This window comes from Rhinopithecus bieti, unplaced genomic scaffold (genome assembly GCF_001698545.2).
Source record: "Rhinopithecus bieti isolate Rb0 unplaced genomic scaffold, ASM169854v2 scaffold_3879, whole genome shotgun sequence".
In the NCBI taxonomy this organism is placed as follows: domain Eukaryota; kingdom Metazoa; phylum Chordata; class Mammalia; order Primates; family Cercopithecidae; genus Rhinopithecus; species Rhinopithecus bieti.
The window spans coordinates 156,191-176,502 of NW_016804177.1; the positions used below are offsets into that span (position 1 = coordinate 156,191).

General features: G+C 46.7%; 1 protein-coding gene across 1 annotated transcript; it reads right to left on the minus strand.

Moving 5' to 3' along the window:
• Positions 1 to 269: 269 nt before the first annotated feature.
• LOC108526382 (liver carboxylesterase 1-like) lies at positions 270 to 20,275 on the minus strand (the record flags this gene model as incomplete). Its single annotated transcript, XM_017867117.1, is given in 10 exon segments — positions 270 to 646; positions 954 to 1,026; positions 3,111 to 3,242; positions 7,325 to 7,472; positions 7,736 to 7,816; positions 9,703 to 9,787; positions 11,957 to 11,984; positions 13,865 to 13,931; positions 16,766 to 16,870; positions 20,162 to 20,275. Coding segments are annotated over 10 exon segments (1,017 nt in total), but the record flags the coding sequence as incomplete, so codon positions are not given.
• Positions 20,276 to 20,312: the final 37 nt, after the last annotated feature.

Consider the following 20,312-nt stretch of genomic DNA (forward strand, 5'->3'; position numbering starts at 1 on the left):
CCACAGGCAGCTCCAAATAGAGGGTCTGGATGCTACACTCTGGCCATCCCAGCTCCTATTGTTGGAAATTGTTGGGGGCCCAGAAATGATCAACAGGCCCAGAGTTCCCCTGAGCACCGTCCATGGCTGAGCCCTCTGGGCTCTGCTTGTCCTGAGGCCCGGTCATCCCCAGAAGAGCCACCTTCCTTCTCACATTGCCTATTTCAGCATTATTCTGTCTCTAAGGACAATGGACTAATCTCCAGTACAAGACACAAGCACCAATTTGTCTTCAAAAGATACTTTATTCCCAAAACTGAGGTCACAAATATAAAACTTGCTCCTTCATGGCCTCTGTTCCCTGCCCTCCACCACCAGACAATTCTGCAGCCACAGTAAGATGCCTTCTGAACCTGCAATTCCTTTTGCAAAAGACCCCAGTCTTTGCTCTTCCAGGCCCTCAAGGTTGGCTGGATCCTCCATTCATAGCTCAATGTGTTCTGTCTGGGGTGGCTTCTCCACTGCCTTCTTGGCAAAAAGTTTGGTCCAGAAAGCCACTTCCTTGTCCTTCAGCTTCTGGGCCGCCTGGGTGTTGGCACCAATCTGCAGGTACCCTTCCTCCTGGTTGTACTCTGGCCAGCGAGGCAGCCCTTCCCCATTGGGGTTTCTGCAAACAGAATCAAATAGAATTGCCCCACAGCTGCTGTGTGTTCCCAACAATCTTCTGAGATGTGCGAGGATGCTCAAGTTATCTCTGTTAAGAGGGTTGTATACCTCCTGAGATGGAGAGCTCACTATCACAGGGTGGCCTCTCCATTTGTAGAGTGCTCTCATTGTCAAAGTGCTTTGATCACAGGGTCAGAAGTTTGATCATTAGAACCTTAGAAGCTGCCCCTTCCCAATAGGCATGCCCCGCCCCACCCCACCCCCACTCATCTTTCCCAGTCCTGCTCTGTCTTTGCCAAGAGCCTCACCCATTGCGAGCAAAGTTGGCCCAGAATTTCATCACCATCTTGCTAAGTCTGATCTCTTCTTCTGAGGCACCCTCTGTGGGGAACAAGAAAGAAAGCCTTTGTGACTCAAAGTGTGGTCCGCAGATGTGCAACATCAACATCACGTGCGAGCCTGCTAGAAACAGTCTTGGTGAATGCTCCACACCCACTGAGCTGAGGTCTGCAGTTCTAGAAGATCCTGGTGGATTTGTGTGTACTTTACCTTTGACCATATCTGACTGAGGGCTCAGCAATGGGCATGCGTCATTCCATGTGCTGGCTGCCTTTCTCTCCTGTGACTCTCGCCTGTCTCCTCCTCGCTCAGGGTCACAGGCAATGCCACACCCCAGGGTTTCCTCTACAGCAGCCCCACCTCCCAGGGTTGCTCTCTCTTGGGTCTTTTCTGCCTCCCCGGCACACACCTACAATTCACATTCTGGAAACCAACAGAACCGCAAGGCTCCTAAGCCTGCACAGCGAGATGCCCAGAGGCGCTGGTGTGTTCTGAGCAGCCATGGGGTGAGTCCCATGTGATCTGTAACTGCTGAGAGTTAAGGTTTAGAAGACATTGTGAAATGACTTTTAAAAATATTGTGTAATGTAAAATGTACACTGTGTAATGTAAAAATATTGTCTAAAAATAAAATCCTAACACCCCCAACTGACTGAACAGACCCTCTCTGGGCTAAAGGGAGCCCAGAAAATCCTTCAACTGTGTTCCTGCCTGGGAACGGACAGGAGGTCAGACACGCCTCATAATACTCCCTCTCTTTTGTGGTTTAGACACCACTGACCAGCATCAGCAATAAAATAAAGGTCATCATTCTGACAGAACACACTCTTTGTGGCAATAAGACACCAAATTAAAAATCAGACTAAGTCCACGTCGGGCAAGGGTTCAGGCCTACATCTCTACCCTTAAAGAATCCACTCTATTCTCACTGCCACGAGGTGCTTCTGTTTCTCTAGCAGCTAAACAAGCACTGGCTTGGAGTTAAGCAAAATGAAAACAATTACAACGGCTGCTGCTCAGATACGCAAACAGAACCCTGACCCTCCAGTCTTAACTATGGCTTTGATTGCATAAGAGACTGATTTCAGAAACTTTCTCCACATAAGAGCATCACCAACCATGCACTGGACCTGACCGGTGTACAGAGGCTGCTCACTTGCTGGGCTTTATGTCCTGAGAAGATCTTTGGACTTATAGGCCCTAATTATAATACATTTAAGTATTAGGTCTCCACCACCAGGTGAACATGGGTCATGTTACATGCATGTTTAATACACATGTGTCAGGACTGTCTTCATGAATATCCATTGCTTCCCCTGTAACCTGTTGAACATGTATGTTTAGTCAATCCGTTCACCCAAAGCTCCTATGCAACCCCTCCTCATTTGACGAGCCTATGTCTGGGCTTGGCCAGAGGCACCTTCCCAGCCTGTGGGATGGCCACCTTGTGAACTATAAAGCATATCAAAAATAAAGTCTCCTTTCATATTCCAAATTCATACATCCTGTGATTTATAAATTAACAATTATTAAATGTATCAAATTTAAAGTTTTATGAGTTTTTGTTAGAGACAGACAGAAACACAAACAGACACACATTAGACCTGACTCAGGGTTAACACCAATTCTAACCTCACCCTCAGTCACATTCTCAGCACTCCTGGGAGAGGGAAATTGATCGGTGGCTTCTCAACCTAGAACAGGGCCCTGCATGTGTCCCACCTCCTATCTTGTTGATGACACAGCCCAGGATTCTGAGTGTCTGTGCAGAGGTCACGTGAAGACACATCCCCCCTCAGGTGTGTTAGAGCAGGAGGAACCTGGGGGACAACCCAATGGCATTAAACCCTGTCATAGTGAATCCTGCAGGAGACCACCCCACACCTGTCTTGTTGATGACACAGCCCAGGATTCTGAGTGTCTGTGCAGAAAGCACATGAAGACACATCCCCCCTCACATGTGTTAGAGCGGGAGGAAGCCCAGGGACTACCCAATGACGTTCAACCCTGTTATAGAGAATCAGGAAACTAAGACCAGGAGAGGAGAAACTTGCTGAAGCTCACCACACCAAGACTGGAGCCCAGGTCTCCTAACTCCAAGCTCACGGACAGCAAGGAACCATTACCTTTTAAAAATGGGGCCCCGAGGACGGAGAAGACCTCGTCCCCATGGTCTCCTATCACCGTCTTGGGTTTCATGTCTGATGAGAAGCTTGGACGATACTGAAACTCATACATGAAGGTGGGCGCTCCAGCATCTGAGAAGACAAGGATTCATGCACAGTTCATGTTGCCAGACAGACACCTGGATGCTACCAAGGTCTCCAGCTCTGCAGGAAACCTCTGGCTGTCAGCACAGTAGAGAAACAGAGTCACGGGAATGCTCAGTGTCATGCTCCGGGCTGCATAGCTGGTTGATGTGGAACTGGAATTTGAGCCAGATATTTGTTCAATGAACAAATCTTTAATGAACGAATGTGGAAATCCTGGGTCAATTCATTTAAAATAAGTGCCAGTGCAGGGACACTGACTCAGTCTCATAAACACCTTTGCCTGCTGGTGAATTCTCACAGAAGAAATCTTTCTACATCTGGTTACACTCGATGCAATTCACTGATAACAGTCTCACATTCATTCACTTGGGCACTATCTCCACCCTGACAGGTGTCTTCTGTTTTGCCTTGTTTTGAGCATTTCCAGTGTTTTTCTCACCCATCCTGAGAAGACTGAAGCAAATCCAAGTTGCTTGTCTGAACGTGAGGCTATTTAAATACAAACATACGCAGAGAAGGAACAATCTGCCTCTTGTGTCTCAGGAATCTGCGGCACTCACTGCTTTATATCTCACTGTCCCCATGTGTCTTGCTGCCTGCCCGGCCTGGGAGTGTTAGGGTGTTAAGGCATTAAAGTCCTGGCAGAGAAAAGAAGGGGCTGAGCAAGGGTGACCCTGCCTCTCCCCTGCCCTCTCTCCTTCTGCTCTGCCCTCCTATCCCAGCAACAAAGCTCTCCTGTCCCAGCCCCAAGAAGATGCCAGTTTCCCAATGATTGGCTCATTGGAGCCACACACCGCTGCCCCTTCAGGACTACCTTGTGGGCCGCCCGGCCCTGTGCCTCAGCACTTTGCATTGGTCATGATACCCACCGAGAAGTGACACTGAGAAGGAAAGAGTCAGGGCAATGCCAGGCTGGTGGAGAAAATTTACAATGTCTTCCCCTTTGGGTACAGTAAGAAATTTGGAAAACAAAACAAAAACATCTAGGAATAATTAGAAGAGACAAAAATATGGAAACACATAAAGCAAAACTAGATATCACTCATAATTCCACTACCTGAGGCAAGGGCTATGCATTTTTTGGAATTCCTTCTAAAATTTTTCCATATCCTATCTTTTAAAAATCCATTTTAACAATCAAATTTAAAATATCACTCGTAACTCGACCACTCAGAGAATGCTTCTTTTTGATTTTAGCATATCTCTCATTCATGTATATAAACTTGGGATGATATTATATACAGTATTTTGTAGTATATATATACCATACATTATATACGGTATTTTGTAGTATAATTATTTCCTTTTTAAATGTGTTTGTATAAACAGGATCTCACTATGTTCCCCAGGCTGGTCTTGAAATCCTAGGCTCTCACAGTCCTCCCACCTCAGCCTCCCAAAGTGCTGAGAGTATTGGCGTGAGCCACCACCTCCAGCCATCATTTCTTAACATTCTTAAATATTCATCCACAAAAGGATTTAACAATGGGAGCTCACGCATCCCTAACCTCATGCCCCACCCGCACATGTCATTTCAATGTGAGAATGAAGAGGAATCTATTCACTCATCTTTGTCAGCCTCCTTCACTGCACCCTCGGCTCAGCAGGAAACGCGCTTGGGAAGATGCCATCCTTCTGTGGCTCTGTAATCCACCTGTTAAATGGCTGCTTCAAGGTCAAGCAAAACTTGCTAAAGGGAGGGTTTGACCTCGCCTTTGCCCCTTGAACATTTTCCAAAGAAACTCAGAGCCAACCATAGAAGAAAGAGCTTTTGGGAATGACAGAACTTATTATAGGCAGCATGCTGCCCCAAACGTACTTTGTAAAACTCTTTGGTTAAAGCCATTGATATTTATACAATTCTTACAATCACAACACAAGTCTTCACAGGAAAGTAGGGCACAGATTTGGGTCATGACAATTTGGCACAATAAGAGAAGCAGAGACAATGAGAGGGCTAGCCATGAAAGACATGCAGATTAAAACAGGCTGATGTGCTTCTTGTTGGTGGGGAAGGCTTATGAAACTGGCAGTCTTATGTTAACATTTAACCTTAGCATCCCAAATGAGAGGGAAAATTAAGAGGTCCACATTCTTATGCAATGGAATGCAATTTTGCAGTATTTGCCCAGAGTTCTAAAACTTTCTATTGTCCAGCATAGTTATTCACTTCTAAAAATAATCCAAAGAAAATTGTTAGACATGTGGTTAGAGACTTATGAACATTAGGCTGAGCACAATTTTATTGTAGCATCAGAGTGTGAGCAGCCAGGCTAAATGTCTAATAGGATAGGAATATTGAAGTCAATTTAATACAGCCATTTCATGGAAGAAGGAATGCTTTGATGAGTTTGTATCAACATTCAGAAAATCCTCACAACATAGTGTTGTATGAACAAAAGTAAAATATAAAATTGATTTTTAAAACGTATAGGACATGGAAAATCTTTAGATGAAAACACAAAAAATTTATACCACTTGCCTCCAGGTAGTGGAATTACGAGTGATACCTAGTTTCTTCTTTCAGTGTTTCCATATTTTTTAAACTTTCTATAATTTTACATATTAATTTTATATCCAGAAATGTTATTTTTATCAAAAAATGTGAGACACGACAATAGGAGAAAGTTGATAAAATCTGTGTTGTCCTGGGAAATAAAAAACAAAACGCTGAACTCAAAGTTATGGGAAATCAGATGAAAGACAGAAGCTCAGTATTGCTCAAGCCATCAGAAGATGGAGATGCGAACATTATATATAGATCAGATGCAGAGCATGGGACAAGGCCAAGTTTAAGAACAGATTCAACTCCAGTGGTCCTGGTTATAGGGATTAATCAGGACCCTGCGAAGAAGTGAGAGTTATGAGCACCTGCCCCCTCCTGTGCAAACCAGTGTCTGGGCACCTGCTAGGTCAGCTTTAGCTAGTTTTTATCATGCTTATGAAGTTCTACATTTAAAAACCCTTCCAGCATGGTTAGAGAAAGGACATCTCCTGGCTTGCAGGTTAGGCAAATGAGAGCTGGAAGAAAGAGTCCTGTTAGCTCTCTCTAGTTGGCACCCAGGAAAAGACACTCCTCTCTAGATGCGCCCATGTATCCCTAACTTCACGCCCCACCCACACAGCCTTGGGTCAGTGGTAAAAGGTCCTGCATAGACCCTGCCCTGGACCTGTGCTTGCCCGTTACTGCATGCACTGAGATGCACAAAAGTCAGCTGCACACATTGCCATTCTCCAGACCACCTCCCCTACACCCGCCCTGGCTCCTCCCTTTGGCCTTCTTGGTCCTGGACAATCCTCCAGATCCCATGCAGGGCTCCCACTTTTTATCCAGCTCCAATACTTAATAAACTTGTTTGCAGCCGACTTGGACCTTAAATACCTTGCACGACTCATCTTTCAGTGTTTGTCCCACAGCAGCCCTGTGTCCCACAATAACTCCAGGCATGGAGCCCTTGCAGCAGATGCTGTCAGTATCTCACCCATATCCCCTCCTCCTAGTCATGCCAGCCTGACTTCCATCTCCAGCATCTGTAGCTCCGGGCCTGAGGCCTTTGTCTGGTTACAAGAGACTACTCTGCCCTGGTGTGCAGCAGGTCAAAGTCACAGGGAATAAACAACTCCTTGCAAGAACCTTCAACCAATGACAAGCAGAAGCTGGGAGATAAATACCGTCTCCCTTGCCACTCAGATGGGATGCCCCTGAGCACTGTATTCTCCATGTTTCCTTGAGTTTCCCAGCTCCAGTTGTCCACAGTGGATACTCCCTTGGTAATGCATCATGGATTGGATTCAATCTCTTTCCTCTCTCACTTCCCCACATCCCTACTGCTGTTATCTGGGATCATCGCCTTAAAAAACCACTTGCCTCTGGAATTTTTTTTTCTAACAATCTGCTGCTGGCATAAACCAAAATAAGACAGCACATCACTCGATGCCATATGGAATCAGCCTTTGAAGCCTGACACTCAGCTGTTTCCAGGTCTGTCTATGCTGGGAGGTAGGTGGGTCACATACAGAAGCTGGTGGGGTCCAGGTCCCTCCCCTGTTCGACCTCTGGGACTCACCTCTGTGGTGCCGGGCCACAATCACAGACGGTACACAAAACATCACATCTGCTATCAAGTCCAGGAACAGGTCTTTCTTTTTGACAGGGTCATCTGTTCCTCCTAAGTATTTCTCAGTGGCTTCTGGAATCAGTTCCTTAGCAATGTACTGAAATAGATCAATAAAGTTACCATAATCCCCTGGTGAGTGATGCACCATCTCCAGCCCACTGGGAAGGTCTACCTCAATGGTGAACCTTACCAGCTCTGTGCTACTTCCTGCTAAGGTGGAAAGCGAAGTGGGAAAGGTGGAAAGATGGGGGAAACCCTGAGGCCCAGTCTTCATTTTGCCATTTAATTGCTCTACGATTTGTGGCAAGTCATTGTCCCTCTCTGCGTCTCAGCTAATTCCCATGATTCTTAGACTCTTACAACAAGGGGATAGGACTTCCACAAGAGTGACATGGCTGTCTTCTGGTCCAGTTTCCCTTCGGAGAGTGGATAGCCCATCAACTGTTAAAAAAGAAAAGTTAAGCATTTATGAATCATTGGGAATTAATGAGAAGAAACAAACAAACTGACCAACTGACCAAACCAATGCAGACTGAAAGTCCTCTCATTTTGGGGGCTTTTAAGGACGTGGGTCTTTACTGAAATGGGCAAAATCAATTAATCAAATGGGCTTATGTCCAGAAACTCAAGCATTGCAAAGATTACAAAAAAAAAGAAAAAAATTTTGGAGAAGTTGTGGCAGTATTTTGCGGTGTGTGTGTGTGGCTGGGATCCCTATAGTGGTCAGTGACATGGAGAGCCAAGGTTTCTGCCAGGCCAGTGTGGAATGGAGGACTCCTGGAGAAGAGGATGTAGACCTCCCAAGTACTGCCACATATCACATATGACACTGAAAGCCTTAGATCCTGCCTTCATGACTTTGGTCTTTGGTAGAACCTCTGAAATCCTTCTGAGGGGTGAACTGCACATCTCTACTCACATAACATTTCTTCCCAAACCTCTGAACTCAGAGACTCGACCAAACTCTAGCATCGCTTATAGCAGCTTAACGCTGTGTCCCTAGAATGACCCCAGTATCCTTAACATACCTGCCTGGGAAGGCTCAACCCTGCCAGGACAATTTACTCTGCTCCAGCCAAAAACTGGACAGAAGCAGAAAGGCTGCTGAACCCAATTAGAGCAGTTATTTTACAAAGCCTGCAATGATAAACCCTTTCTCTGCCCTTTGGGATGTGAATCTACCACCCAACCCTGTTTCCTGGAGGACCTGAGAGCCTTCTCTTTGTGATGCAAACATTCAGGGAGCTCACTCCTGATCTTCCCAGTCCCTGTGGAAGGAGTAGAGGCTGACTTCAGTGGGTTCTTCCTGCAGTCTAACGCATGGCTTCCTATCCTGAAGATAAGAGAAGTTTGTTTCTGCCCCAGGTGAGCCAGGATGAAGACATCCAGGTGGCCTAGTCACACGGACCAAGCCCCTCCCCACAGACCACAGTGTGTTTCCCTTGACACACCTGGCCTATGAAACATTGCCAGGCTTTGGTTCGGGGATGTGAGTCCAGTCCATGCTGCACTGTTTTCCCTATTGCAATCATGTTACTGAATAAACCCGTCCTACAACTTTAACCAGGGTCAGCTTTGTTTATCTTCAGCTGGAAGGAGAACCCATCTTTACTTTTAGAAGCCAATCACTTTTTCCATTTATTTGTTTCCATCTTTTATTTTAGATTTGGGGATGCCTGTGCAGGTTTGATCATGGGTAATTTGGGTCTACTCTGGGTTTGCTGTGTGGATTATTTTTGTCAACCAGGCAGGTATTGAGCATAGCACCCAATTATGGTAACTTTTCCATTCTCACCCTCCTCTGTCCGTCATCTCTCAAGTAGACACTGGATATCTACTGGTACACTAGAAGTCAATGGTAAATCAAAAGAAGCCCACTTTCTTTGAGATCTTTTCAATGAGGTGATGAAGAACACGGAGTGATTTATGGGGAGAACTATGCTATACCCAGCGCGAGGTGGGAAGCCAGGAAGCCCCTGACTTGCCTTCTGGACTCCTCATGGCTCCTTCCCTGTCCTAGGCCCCCCTCAGTTTTCCCATCTGCACAGTTATTTTCTCTACTGGCCCTCCCGTCACAGACCCTCAGGATTCTTCAATAGGAAGACAATCACGAGAGGATCTGGGGAAGGGATCCCAGAGCCCTGAAACCCCGGTGACAACTGTCCCCTCCTGGGGGAAGGTTTCCATGGAAGTGGTAACTCCTGCTGAAGGGACAGCTGCCCAGGACCAGAGTGGTGCTTGGAGGATGGAAACCACTCCTGGGACCAGAGACAGGGAGGGTGATTTGGGTGGGTTGAGTCCCTCCAAAAGGCCTGTGCCTTCTTCACCGTTGGAAGCAAACCAGCCAAATTCCTTCTTGTAAATCCAACGATGTAGGGGACAGTGTGGACTTCCTTTCAGCTTTGAGCTTCCCTCAGGTGTTTTTGGCAGCACCACTCCATCAATCTACGGGTGGGCTGTGGGGTAACTCTGGGGAGGATCAGCACAGCGGCCTGTGATTTCACCCAAGGTCACACTTCATGTCCCCAACTCTGCTTGTTTCGAGTGTGAGACCCACACCCCAGACTGGCTCGTGACCATTGGCCATGGCTAACACCTCAGGGTCCTAACTAAGGAGGGTAAGGTGTGTGGCTCAAGGGTAGGAACTTCAGGCAGCAGGCTGACACTGGTTCAGATGATGAGGAGAGGAAGAAATCTTCACTCAGATTGAAATACATGTAATTATCTATATAAAATTACAATTGTCTATTATTTCAATTTGAGCGCATGCATTTCCCTTCTCTCTGTCCAATAGTTGATTTTCAGTAGTCCCGGCAGTTGCTTCTGATAAAATCCCATGAAGTGTGAATTAGAGAATAAGAGTCATCACTCAAAGGGGAAAATACTGGGTTAGATTCTTGCAAACTCTGGTCACAATATTTCATCAAACCTTCTTTTACGTGTGGATTTTCTGTTGAAAGACACATTTATATATGTCTCAACAAAGAGTATGAATTATAAGTAGGATTATTGTTAATAAAACACCAGCTGGGAAAGCGCTTCCCCAATTTTGTGACCCGGGATAATATGACTTTCAAATTCCTAGTTTTCTACCTTCACAACAGTGCTGTCCACCCTGCTTTTAAAAATTCCTTCATCATCTCGTGAATCTACCCAATGTAGTTGCTTTTCCATCTTTCCACATCTCCATCACACACATAGGTGTTACTTTAGGGCACTTCCCATACAGCCTCACGTTATGACTGCAATTTCCTCTTTTCTTTTCCTGGACGTGGCAGTTTTGCGGATTTTTCAACACTGAATGCAGGCCAGCAGTACTACCGAAGCTTGTCTCACACAGGGGGCCTTCCTGTAGGCACAGCACAGCCCCTGCTTAGCTTCAGAACGCCAGACAGCAGCACTATCTTGGGGGCTCTCTTAACAGTGACACTCACCAAAAAAAGCACAAAAAATGCAGAACCCCAAGGGCACTAAATAGGATCGTGAAGAGGATACTTGTTAGCGTAAGAGATGAAAACAGGAAGCAAAGGTTCCTTGCCAGTCTTCAGAGGGAATGGTGCCCATCATTCAGATCCAGTTTCCTCTGCTCGTGTGCCTGCCTGTGGTGAACCATGAGAGTGCCCACCAGTATCGATTTGGGGGGTTACAAGGAAATTTTAGTAAGCAGGTGAATTTATACGGCAGAATCCGTGATTAATGAGGGAGAGATTGTGCTATCTATCTGTATTTAAACAAGGCTTGTTGTTGATCCATGGGTGGCTTTGAAGAGGTACTGAACCTCATGATCTCAAGGAGCCTAAACATAGGATTTGGATGGCCCTATTAAGAGAGGAAAATCATGATAAAAGAATCAGTGAATGAACCACAGATATTGATCCCATATCCCAATTTTAGGTTTACCTTTGATAAATTATTTTATATATGGTCACAGGATTAGAGAGAGCCAGGACTCATGTGTTGCCACAGGGCAGCTGGTTCTGGGTACAGTTATATTTTTATATTTATGTTTAGTCACGTGGTGTTAAAAACGAGCATGGACATTGAAAAGCGGATTAACACCATCTGAAGCCTGGCCTCTGCTACTTTACTGGCTGAGTTTCACCTGTGTGAGGCCCCAGTTTTCTCATCTAAGAGATGAGTCTATTGTGAGGATTAAATGGCTGAACACATGTAAAATACTTAGAGCACAGCACCCTGGTGTCTGGAAGGGCTGAATGAATGTTAAGTATTACTTTGTTAGCAGGGTTGCTGCAGGTCCCTCCTCAGAGATATCAGTCCTCTGCTGCCATCCTTCCCAGTTCCATGCCACATGGCTGTATGTTCCCTCCTTGATATGCAGATGGAACTGGACAATTCCTAGTCTAATTGGAACCTATGGCTTCTGGGACCTTTTGGTCTGCTCTACAAAAATCATGAATAATGAGCTAGTTCGGGTTGCCTGGGGGAGATGTTCTGTTAAAGTGAACCAGACCCAGCTGGACAAGGTGCAGACCCTAACCCCAATATGGCTTGACAATATAGAACAGGATTTGGGTGCAAGTCTGGGTGCCTTGAGAGGCTTGTGCAGTTCAGCAGGGCTGCCATGGAGAGGCCAGCAAGAGCAGCCCCTCTGAAAAGAAGATGACAAGACTGGCTACATGGAGGAGGTGCTTGCCCGCCTGCGGTGGACTTCTGGGGCATTGAACTCGATATTGACAGGAAAGGAGGGAGAATTTCTAAACAGTGGGAATCGCATGAGCAAAAGGACACAGGGGTCTCTCTACAGGGTCAATTCCAGAAACACCCAAGAGTTCTGGGCTTGGAGAAATGCCATGGGGCAGGGTCTAGAGGGAGGGACAGGTGCAGAGCCTACCTTCTGCACAGTCTGGCACACAGTGTGCATGCAGGTGTGCTTTGAAGGACTAACTCCATGGAGGGAAGGGGATTTGTCTCATAAGGAAGGCCGGGCTTTTGAGAAGTGGGGGTGACATGCTCTAACTCTGTTAAGGAAGGCGAGTCTGGCTGCACCAAGAGACATGGAAATGGGGAGGGAAGGTGAAGTAGAAGATATAAAAGTTGAGAAGAGAGACAGGAGCACCCCAGTTGGATGGCAGCCATGCGGAAGACTGCCATTAGCAACTATGACAAGTGATTGCCGCTGTCCACTCTGAGTTTTCAAGTGGCTGCCCTGTGTGGGCATGACCTTCCTTGTGTCAGAAAATTCAGGGCATCCTCCACTCCTCTCTCTTTCTCACCCGCTGCATCCTGTCCATCAGCAAATCCTCTCAGCTATTCCCTCAAAGATATCCAGACTCCAACCACTCCTCTCATCCCCACTGCCACAGCCCTGTCTAAGCAGCCAGGAGCCCTGGCCTGGATTATGGCAATACAGTGGCCACCCAGTTGGTCAACTGCATCCACTCTTCCCCTTTCCTACAGTCTACCTGAACACCAGAGGCAGAGACCTTTGTGAGATCTAAGATCATGTGACTCCTCTGTTCAAATCCTCCAAAGGCTTCCCATCTTGCTCTGAATCCAAATCCAAGTAATTTGGATTCAGTACTGGAAAGTACAGTCAGTCCTCTCCAGCCAGACTGGCCACTTCCATCAGGTTCTCTGCAGTGGCTTTTCCCTCTGCGCGGAATAGGCTTCTCCAGGTTTCCTGACAGCTGACTTCCCGCCTTCTCTAGAGCTTGGCTCAAATGCCATCTTCTCACTGAGCCATTCCCTGATCCTGCTACTTCAATTGAAATCACCTGCAAACTCTATCCCCTAATGCTGCACACCATCAAACAGAATACACACTTGATTTGCTTTTCTATTGCACTCTCCCTGCACTGTAATGGAGGGTCCCAAGAGGGCAGGGAATTTTTCTTGTTTCACTGCTATATCCCCAGCTCCTAAACAAGTCCTGGCACATATGAAGTGTTTATTAAGTCTTTGCTGAATGAATCTCATGCACTCCACCCAAGACCATTTAAGGAGAGTGCTGAGACCTCCAGGGAGGCAGCATAGAGGACAGGATTGTAAGATGCTGCAGACGTGATGTCACCAGAAACAGTCAACCCACTGGGAGGTAGGGGTGGGGTGAGGAGATCGGGAGGATATGTTGGAATTTCCTGTGTGCTGGGAGGAGGCGAGTGTCCTTGGACTGAGATTCAGGCTTCCCTCTCCATGCCTAATCATCCCTGCTATCTCTGCCTCCTGATAGTGGAAGGTTCTGGTTCAGCCTCCTCCTCCCATAGTGCCATTTTGAGGAGCAGACAATGCAAAATAGAAGGGGAGTGGGCAGAGCCCAGTGCATGCAGAGGTGATGCCTGGGAGCACTGGACCAGGAGTCAGGAAAATGGGTTCCAGGGCTGCCGCTAGTCCTCCTGGCTGTGTTACCCAGGTGAGTCACTGCCCCTCTCTAGGCCTCAGCAACAAACACACAGGAGTTACTATAATTACCCGAGAGAGGATTCTTTCACTCACAGTTAATTGGAGCTTAAAGGTGCTAAGACTCAAAACCTGTAATCGAGAAACAAAAGGTCCTTACCTCTCTGGGGTCTCCATGTAAATCCAGGGAGAAGGATATCTGTGAAGACAAAGGCAGATGAAGTGGGTTAGAGGCTTCCCAGGAGAACACTGACCTGGGTGACTGGGACAACAGAGGTTTCAGGTTCTCCTTCCTGGTGCCATGCTGGCTGGGCTGAAAGGAAGTGGGCAGGACTCTGGCTCAGCTGGGCCTGAGCACAGGGTGAAGGCATAGCAGGGAGGGGTGGGCTCCAGCATGGGAAAGATGGGCCAGGGACTCTGAGCCAGAGTCGATGGAGCTCTGGAGAGGAAGCCCGCTCGTTGAGGCTGACTGGCCCCCCATCCCTCTCCCCTTCCTCTTCCCCTGGGAAGTACTCGCCAATTCTCTTTCGGAGACCTCCTTCTTCCCTCATCACTCCATGAATTCAGATATTGATATGTGACCCAGGGTGCTCTATCTCCCTGAACATGAACATTAGTTCAGGGATGGGCATACACCCATGTCAATCCAATAGAGTTTACCACAAAACTGCTGCAGGAATTGTTTAGAAATAGAGTTTTTAAGTAGCTAGAACATAAGTGCCATTGTCTTTAATCTTCCCAGAAGACATATCTGCCTAAGAGTGAAGCCAACACAGAGATGTGCAAATCTGAAGGATAGAGAATGGTAGATTTTCAATAATATCCTGTGATCATCTGGATCCAGCCATGCCTGAAGCCATCAACTCGTGAAATTTTCAGTTTACACAAGAATGCTATCACAACACATTTCTTTTTCTGTTCAAGGCACTTGGGGGAGTTTGCTCATCTCCTATTAGAAAGTCCTGACTCACACAAGCTCACTGAGACTCATCCTACCCCATGCTTCTCTTTGGTGTGTGTTCACCAAGATTGCGGTAACTGTAGTGTTGCACTGCAGTTCCCACACATCTGACCTGTGCTCAGGACGTAACCAGTGCAGGTTCCTCCATTAAGGATTGCTGTCCCACTAGCCAGGAGAGAGTGTGTGTGTGTGTCTTTGTGTGTGTGTGTGTCTGTGTGTGGGTGTCTGTGTGGTGTGTGTCTCTGTGTATCTGTATGTCTCTGTGTGTGTGTGTCTATGTGTGTTTCTCTCTGTGTGTGTCTATGTGTGTGTGTCTGTGTGTCTATATGTGTGTGTACTGGAGGCAGGGGGTAATCATGGAGGCGCTTCCACAAGATCTCAGAAACTCAAAAGGATGTCCCAGGATCTTAGGGATGGGTTCCCCAAAGACTCAACTCTTCCCTTTTAGTCTGGGTCCTCTGAAGCCACATGCAGAATTGCTGGGATATTTCCCTCCTTCCAGGCATTAGAAAACAAGTGTGTTTGAATTCCTTGAACACTTTGGTCACTTAGAGTCTAAACCAAGACCTAAGCCCCAAGACCACATTGGACTCAACCCATGGAAACACAAGCAGAGTCCAGTGGCAGAGGCTGGCCCTGAGACCCAGGAGTAGCCAAAGGTCCAAGGAGAGAATCCAGGGATCAGGCTACTCTTGTGCTTGGAATTCACACGCTTCCCCCTCAAAGGCAATAGTTTACAGTGTCCCTGGGTGCTGTATCCTCTGGGTGTTTGTCCTGCTGGCCTTCCCTCTGATGAGAGACTGCCATGGCCGTCCATCAATCCTAAAGGTCCACAAGTCCTAATATGTGAGGATGGCAGGGGTGGCAGAAGATACTCTAGACCCGCAGTTGTGAGTTCTGGGTCCCACAGTGTTGCCTCTGTGACTGATCTGAACTGTGACATGGGGCAACTACAAAATTCATCTATCTTTGTTACCTCTGTTAAAATGGGCACAATGATCTCAAAGCTGAATTTCTCAAGAAAGACAAGGTGGAGTCAGGGTTAAGGGCATGAACTCTCAAATTCTGCTGTCTGGTCTCAAACCCGGCTCCTCCACCTTCCCTGTGAAGCATCTCTGATGACTACTATAATGAATATTTCCCCTCTGTGCTGCCACCATACTCAACCTGCGAAGTACACGAATGTGTTTCTCTCTGGATAGTTCCTTGTGAGTGGGGAGTATGTCCCCTTCATGTCTGTTTCACTACCTCTAACACCCACCCCTACATACTGAGCATGGATCATTAGAGGGATGGATGGAGTTGGTCAATACATGAGGTACAATTGAATTGGATGAACGCATGAATAGATGGGTGAAAACTAGTGGATAGGTGATAACTGGATTGTTGATTTTGGAGGAATGGGTGATGGAGTGAAGATATAAAGTGGCTGGATGATCCATGAATGGTGGCTGGATTGAAAAGAGATAAATAAAAAGTTATGAACAGATTGATATTAGATTGATAAAAATGTATCAGTGAATTGGATGAATTAGTGAACAGATAGATGGATAAGAAGATCATAGTAGATGGATTAATGATTGAGTGGACAGATGGCTATCCTAGAATGACAACTGAGTCAGAGTCTCAGAAAATCTAGAAAACTGGACCACCACCAGGTCTAACACAGACAGTTTCTAAGTCAACCAAGATAAATTGTGACATCTTTCTGAAAATCTTTGAGCTTAATATCTCTATCCTCCAAATTCAGGATGATGATATCCCATGGGAATATGTAATGTTTAGTTTCTCAGAAATACATCTGGAAACAAGAATGGCAAAATATTAAATTTTCGTCAAATATTAAATTTGGTCAATTCTTTATCATGTTATTTTTGGACTTTTTTTTTTTTTTTACATTTGTGCCATTTTACAATTAAAAAAGGACAAATTAGATTCCCCATTCAGATACTCACACTCCTGAGAGTTGAGAAGTTGTCACAGGTAACTGACCCAGGGAAAGAGGACAGTTGAAATGAAGAAGTCTGGGACCAAGTTTACAGAGTTTGGGCTACGGGAACAGGCACACCTACTGTTTTCAATGTCGTCTCCAAGAGCTCCTCTTCCGTCTTCTGTCGCAGGCAGTGAACCATGACAGCTGAGGTGATGGTTTGACACCCAGCAGCGATAGCAAATTTCTGCAAAGATCACAGGCAGTGGTAGAGTTCAAGACCGATGTCCCTTCCCTCCATCAACGTGGAAAGTGGCATTCTACACCAAGCCCACCTTTTACAAGTGGAAGGGGGCAGCAGAAGATACTGTAGACCCGCAGATGTGGGTTCCAGGTCCCACAGAGTGTTGCCTCTCTTACCAGTCTCAATTGTACCATGGGTCAATTATGTAATCTCTCATCTCTGCTACCTTATCTCCATTGCAATGGATATAATGATCTCAAGCTGAATGTGTCAAGAAAGCGAGGTAGAGCTGGGGTAGAGAGCATGGAATCCTGAATTTCCTTGTCTGCCTTCAAATCCTGGCTGCTCCACTTACCAGCCATTAGGCCGCAGGCAGTCCACCTGATTTCTTTGGGTCTTGGTTTCTCCACCCATGGATGGGAATAATGACTGCACCTACCTCATGAGTTAATACATGTGGGAGAGTGCCATGTCTCCCACACAATTCACACGTGCGGAATTGCAGGAGGCCTAGGTAAGACGATTCACACAGAGGCACTTCAGAAGGTAGCGCATGTGCTTTAAAAGTGAGTTCTAAAGATAAACACGATGTTGTCCCTTGTAAGACATAGTTGGGGTTTCTCAGCTGAGTGAGGTGTCTGTGGCACAGCCAGGAGTTTCCAGCTACACATTAGTGTACTAGAGTCCCAAGCAGTAATCAAGCACGACTCTTTAGGGCACAGGTTGGCAATGTGCCCATCAAAGGCCTAATAGTAAGTATTTGAGGCTTTGTGGGCCACGTGGTCTCTGCTGCAACTTCAGCACTGCTGTTGACATGAAACACAGCCATAGACATGAGGTAAATGAACGGGTGTCACTGTGTTCAAAGAAAACTTTTTTTATGGACACTGACATTTGAATTTCATGTAATTTTATGGTGCATGAAATATTATTCTTCTTTTGATTCCTTTCAATCATCAAAATAATTTTTAAAAAATATCCTTAGCTCAAGGGTCATGCAGGCATAGATTCAGATGTGGCCATGAGCGATGGTCTGTTCACCTTTGTCCTAAGTCAAGCCACAGAGCAACACCAATTAATGCACCAAGAACCTCTTTCCATCTTTAAAAAAATGTAAAAAAAATAAAAATAAAATAACTGTCCTGGGGAGAGGCTCCCTTCTGCCTGTCCTGGGGATTGGAGTCTGCCTGCCCAGCACACTCTGGTTTCCTTCTTTTCTAAGAGTCCAGGGACATCTAAGCAAAGACAGGACAGTGAGCCTCTCTCCTAAGTGACCTGGAATTGGGGCGGAGAGCTGCTAATATAAAACGCTCATTTTCACAACAGAAAAGACAGCCTGACTACTTTCTGGAACCAAAAGAGAGTCCTTAAGCTTAGGGGCAGATAAGGTGCTGATGCAGACTGGAAGCAAAGTGCAGCCAGAAAGAAGGGCACAGAGGGAGAGCAGGCAGGCTCCATGGTGGGGAGGCAGGGCAAGTGCACAGGCCCCCAGAGCCTGGTACAGGATCTGGGACAGAATCAATGCCCAGGGTGTTTCTCAAGTAAATAAACAGGACCAGGAGAAGTAGAGGGCAAGAGAGAGAGAAAGACATTCAGAGAGAGAGGAAAAAGAGTAAGAGAGTCTAGGATTCCCATCATTGTGCAATTTCTGTTTCCTGTTTTTTCACAAAGTTCAGCCTCATCCCAGACCTCTATTTCCTTCAAAAATTAATTCTACTTTTATAAAGAAGATTTTGAGACAAGGTCTTGCTTTGTCATCCAGGCTGGAGTGCCGTGGTACAAACACAGTTCACTGCAGCCTAGACCTCCTGGGTTGGTGTGATCCTCCCTCTTCAGCCTCCCATGTAGATGAGCCCACAGGCTTGCGCCACCATGCCCAGCTTAATTTTTTTTTTTCTTTGATATTTTGTAGAGACAGGGTCTCACTTTGTTGCCCTGGCTGGTCGCTAACTCCTGGGCTCAAGCAATCCTTCTGCTTCAACTTCCCAAATTGCAGGGATGACAGGCATGAGCCACCACACCAGGCTAATGCTCCTTCTTGACTTAAGTCGGGTCAATGGGCAACTGTTGCTTATAACCAATTAATTCTTAAAAAATTCTCAGAAATGCTAAAACTTCTTGGCATCCCCATTTTCTCTCCTCCTATGTACTAGACCTTTAAATTTGGATGTTGTCCTCAAATAAGCTTTCATATCTACCGAAATCCTCCAGGTCACTGGCTCCAGTGGGCAATTCTCAGCCTAGGTCTGGATTCCTATTGATCACCTCTCCCTTTGGCTTACAACCATTCTCCAGACGATGACAAAATCCTTGCCAGGGTCCTGTGCATTGTGACCCCTGCCAACGTCCCCGCTCTTAGTACTTACCGTGCTCCCCAGATCTCCCTGCTCTGACCCCGTCGGCCCTGTCTCTCTCTCTCCCTCGCGATTGGGATGCGTTCTCCTGCCACAGGACACACACATGTGCTACTCTCACTCCCTGGACATTCCTTGCTCCTGACTCATTGGTCACTTTTTCAGCAAGCCTTCCGTGGTAACCTCTTCCTGCCCCGGGACTCACTGCTCTCTTTAGATTCTGCTGTGGTAGCAAGTACCTCACCTTCACTGCTCTTGTCATAGGTGACGCTTTGTAATTGTGTGATTCTGTAACTACTCATCTATTCCTTACGTTATAGCAGAAGCTTGGGGAGGCGTTAGGTGTTTGGCTAGAATGCAGAGCCACATAAGGCCATATAATGTCCACATTTCCTCCACACGGACATCTGGTTTTGAGCCAAACAATGACCTCTGCACACCTCTTGTTTTTGCCTTCATTTATTCACCTAGTTTTGTTGTGTGAACAAATGAATCAATGAGTGAATTCTCCAGGGAGCAACCCTGGTTATCAGGTGCTCAGTGTTGAACCGCTCCAGGCCGACAGCCCACAAGTGGGTCCACAGGACTCAGACCCTAAGAGACACAAGACAACATCACTGCCCAACATGGCACCAGGCCCTGGCACACAGGAGGAGTGTGGGCACTGAAAGGGCACTGTACTGCCTGCTGGCCCATGAACTGGACTCCCAGCTCTGCCCTGATCACCAGCTGCCCTTGGCAAATCCCTTCCAAGCCCTGTGTCGGTTTGCCCGGCTATGAAACTGGGATGTTGATCAAGGTGTCTCCTCGCCCTTCCTGTTCAGCCATTGGTGTCTCAGTGATTGCAGGAGAACATTAGCTAGAACCCACCGCAAGAGAGACCCCTGAGGATTCAGGAGCACAGAACCAAGGGGGTGGGGGTATCCAGCGGGAGACCTACCTCAGCCAAGGGCTTGACATCACCTTTCTTCACCAGAGCAGCAGTGAGGGCCACGCCACTCTCAGAAATGGCCCGGTGGAAGAGGTTCTTTGCCAATGGAGACAAAACCTGAGAGCAGAGTGAAGGGGAGGAGAGTTCATGCTCAGGGGTA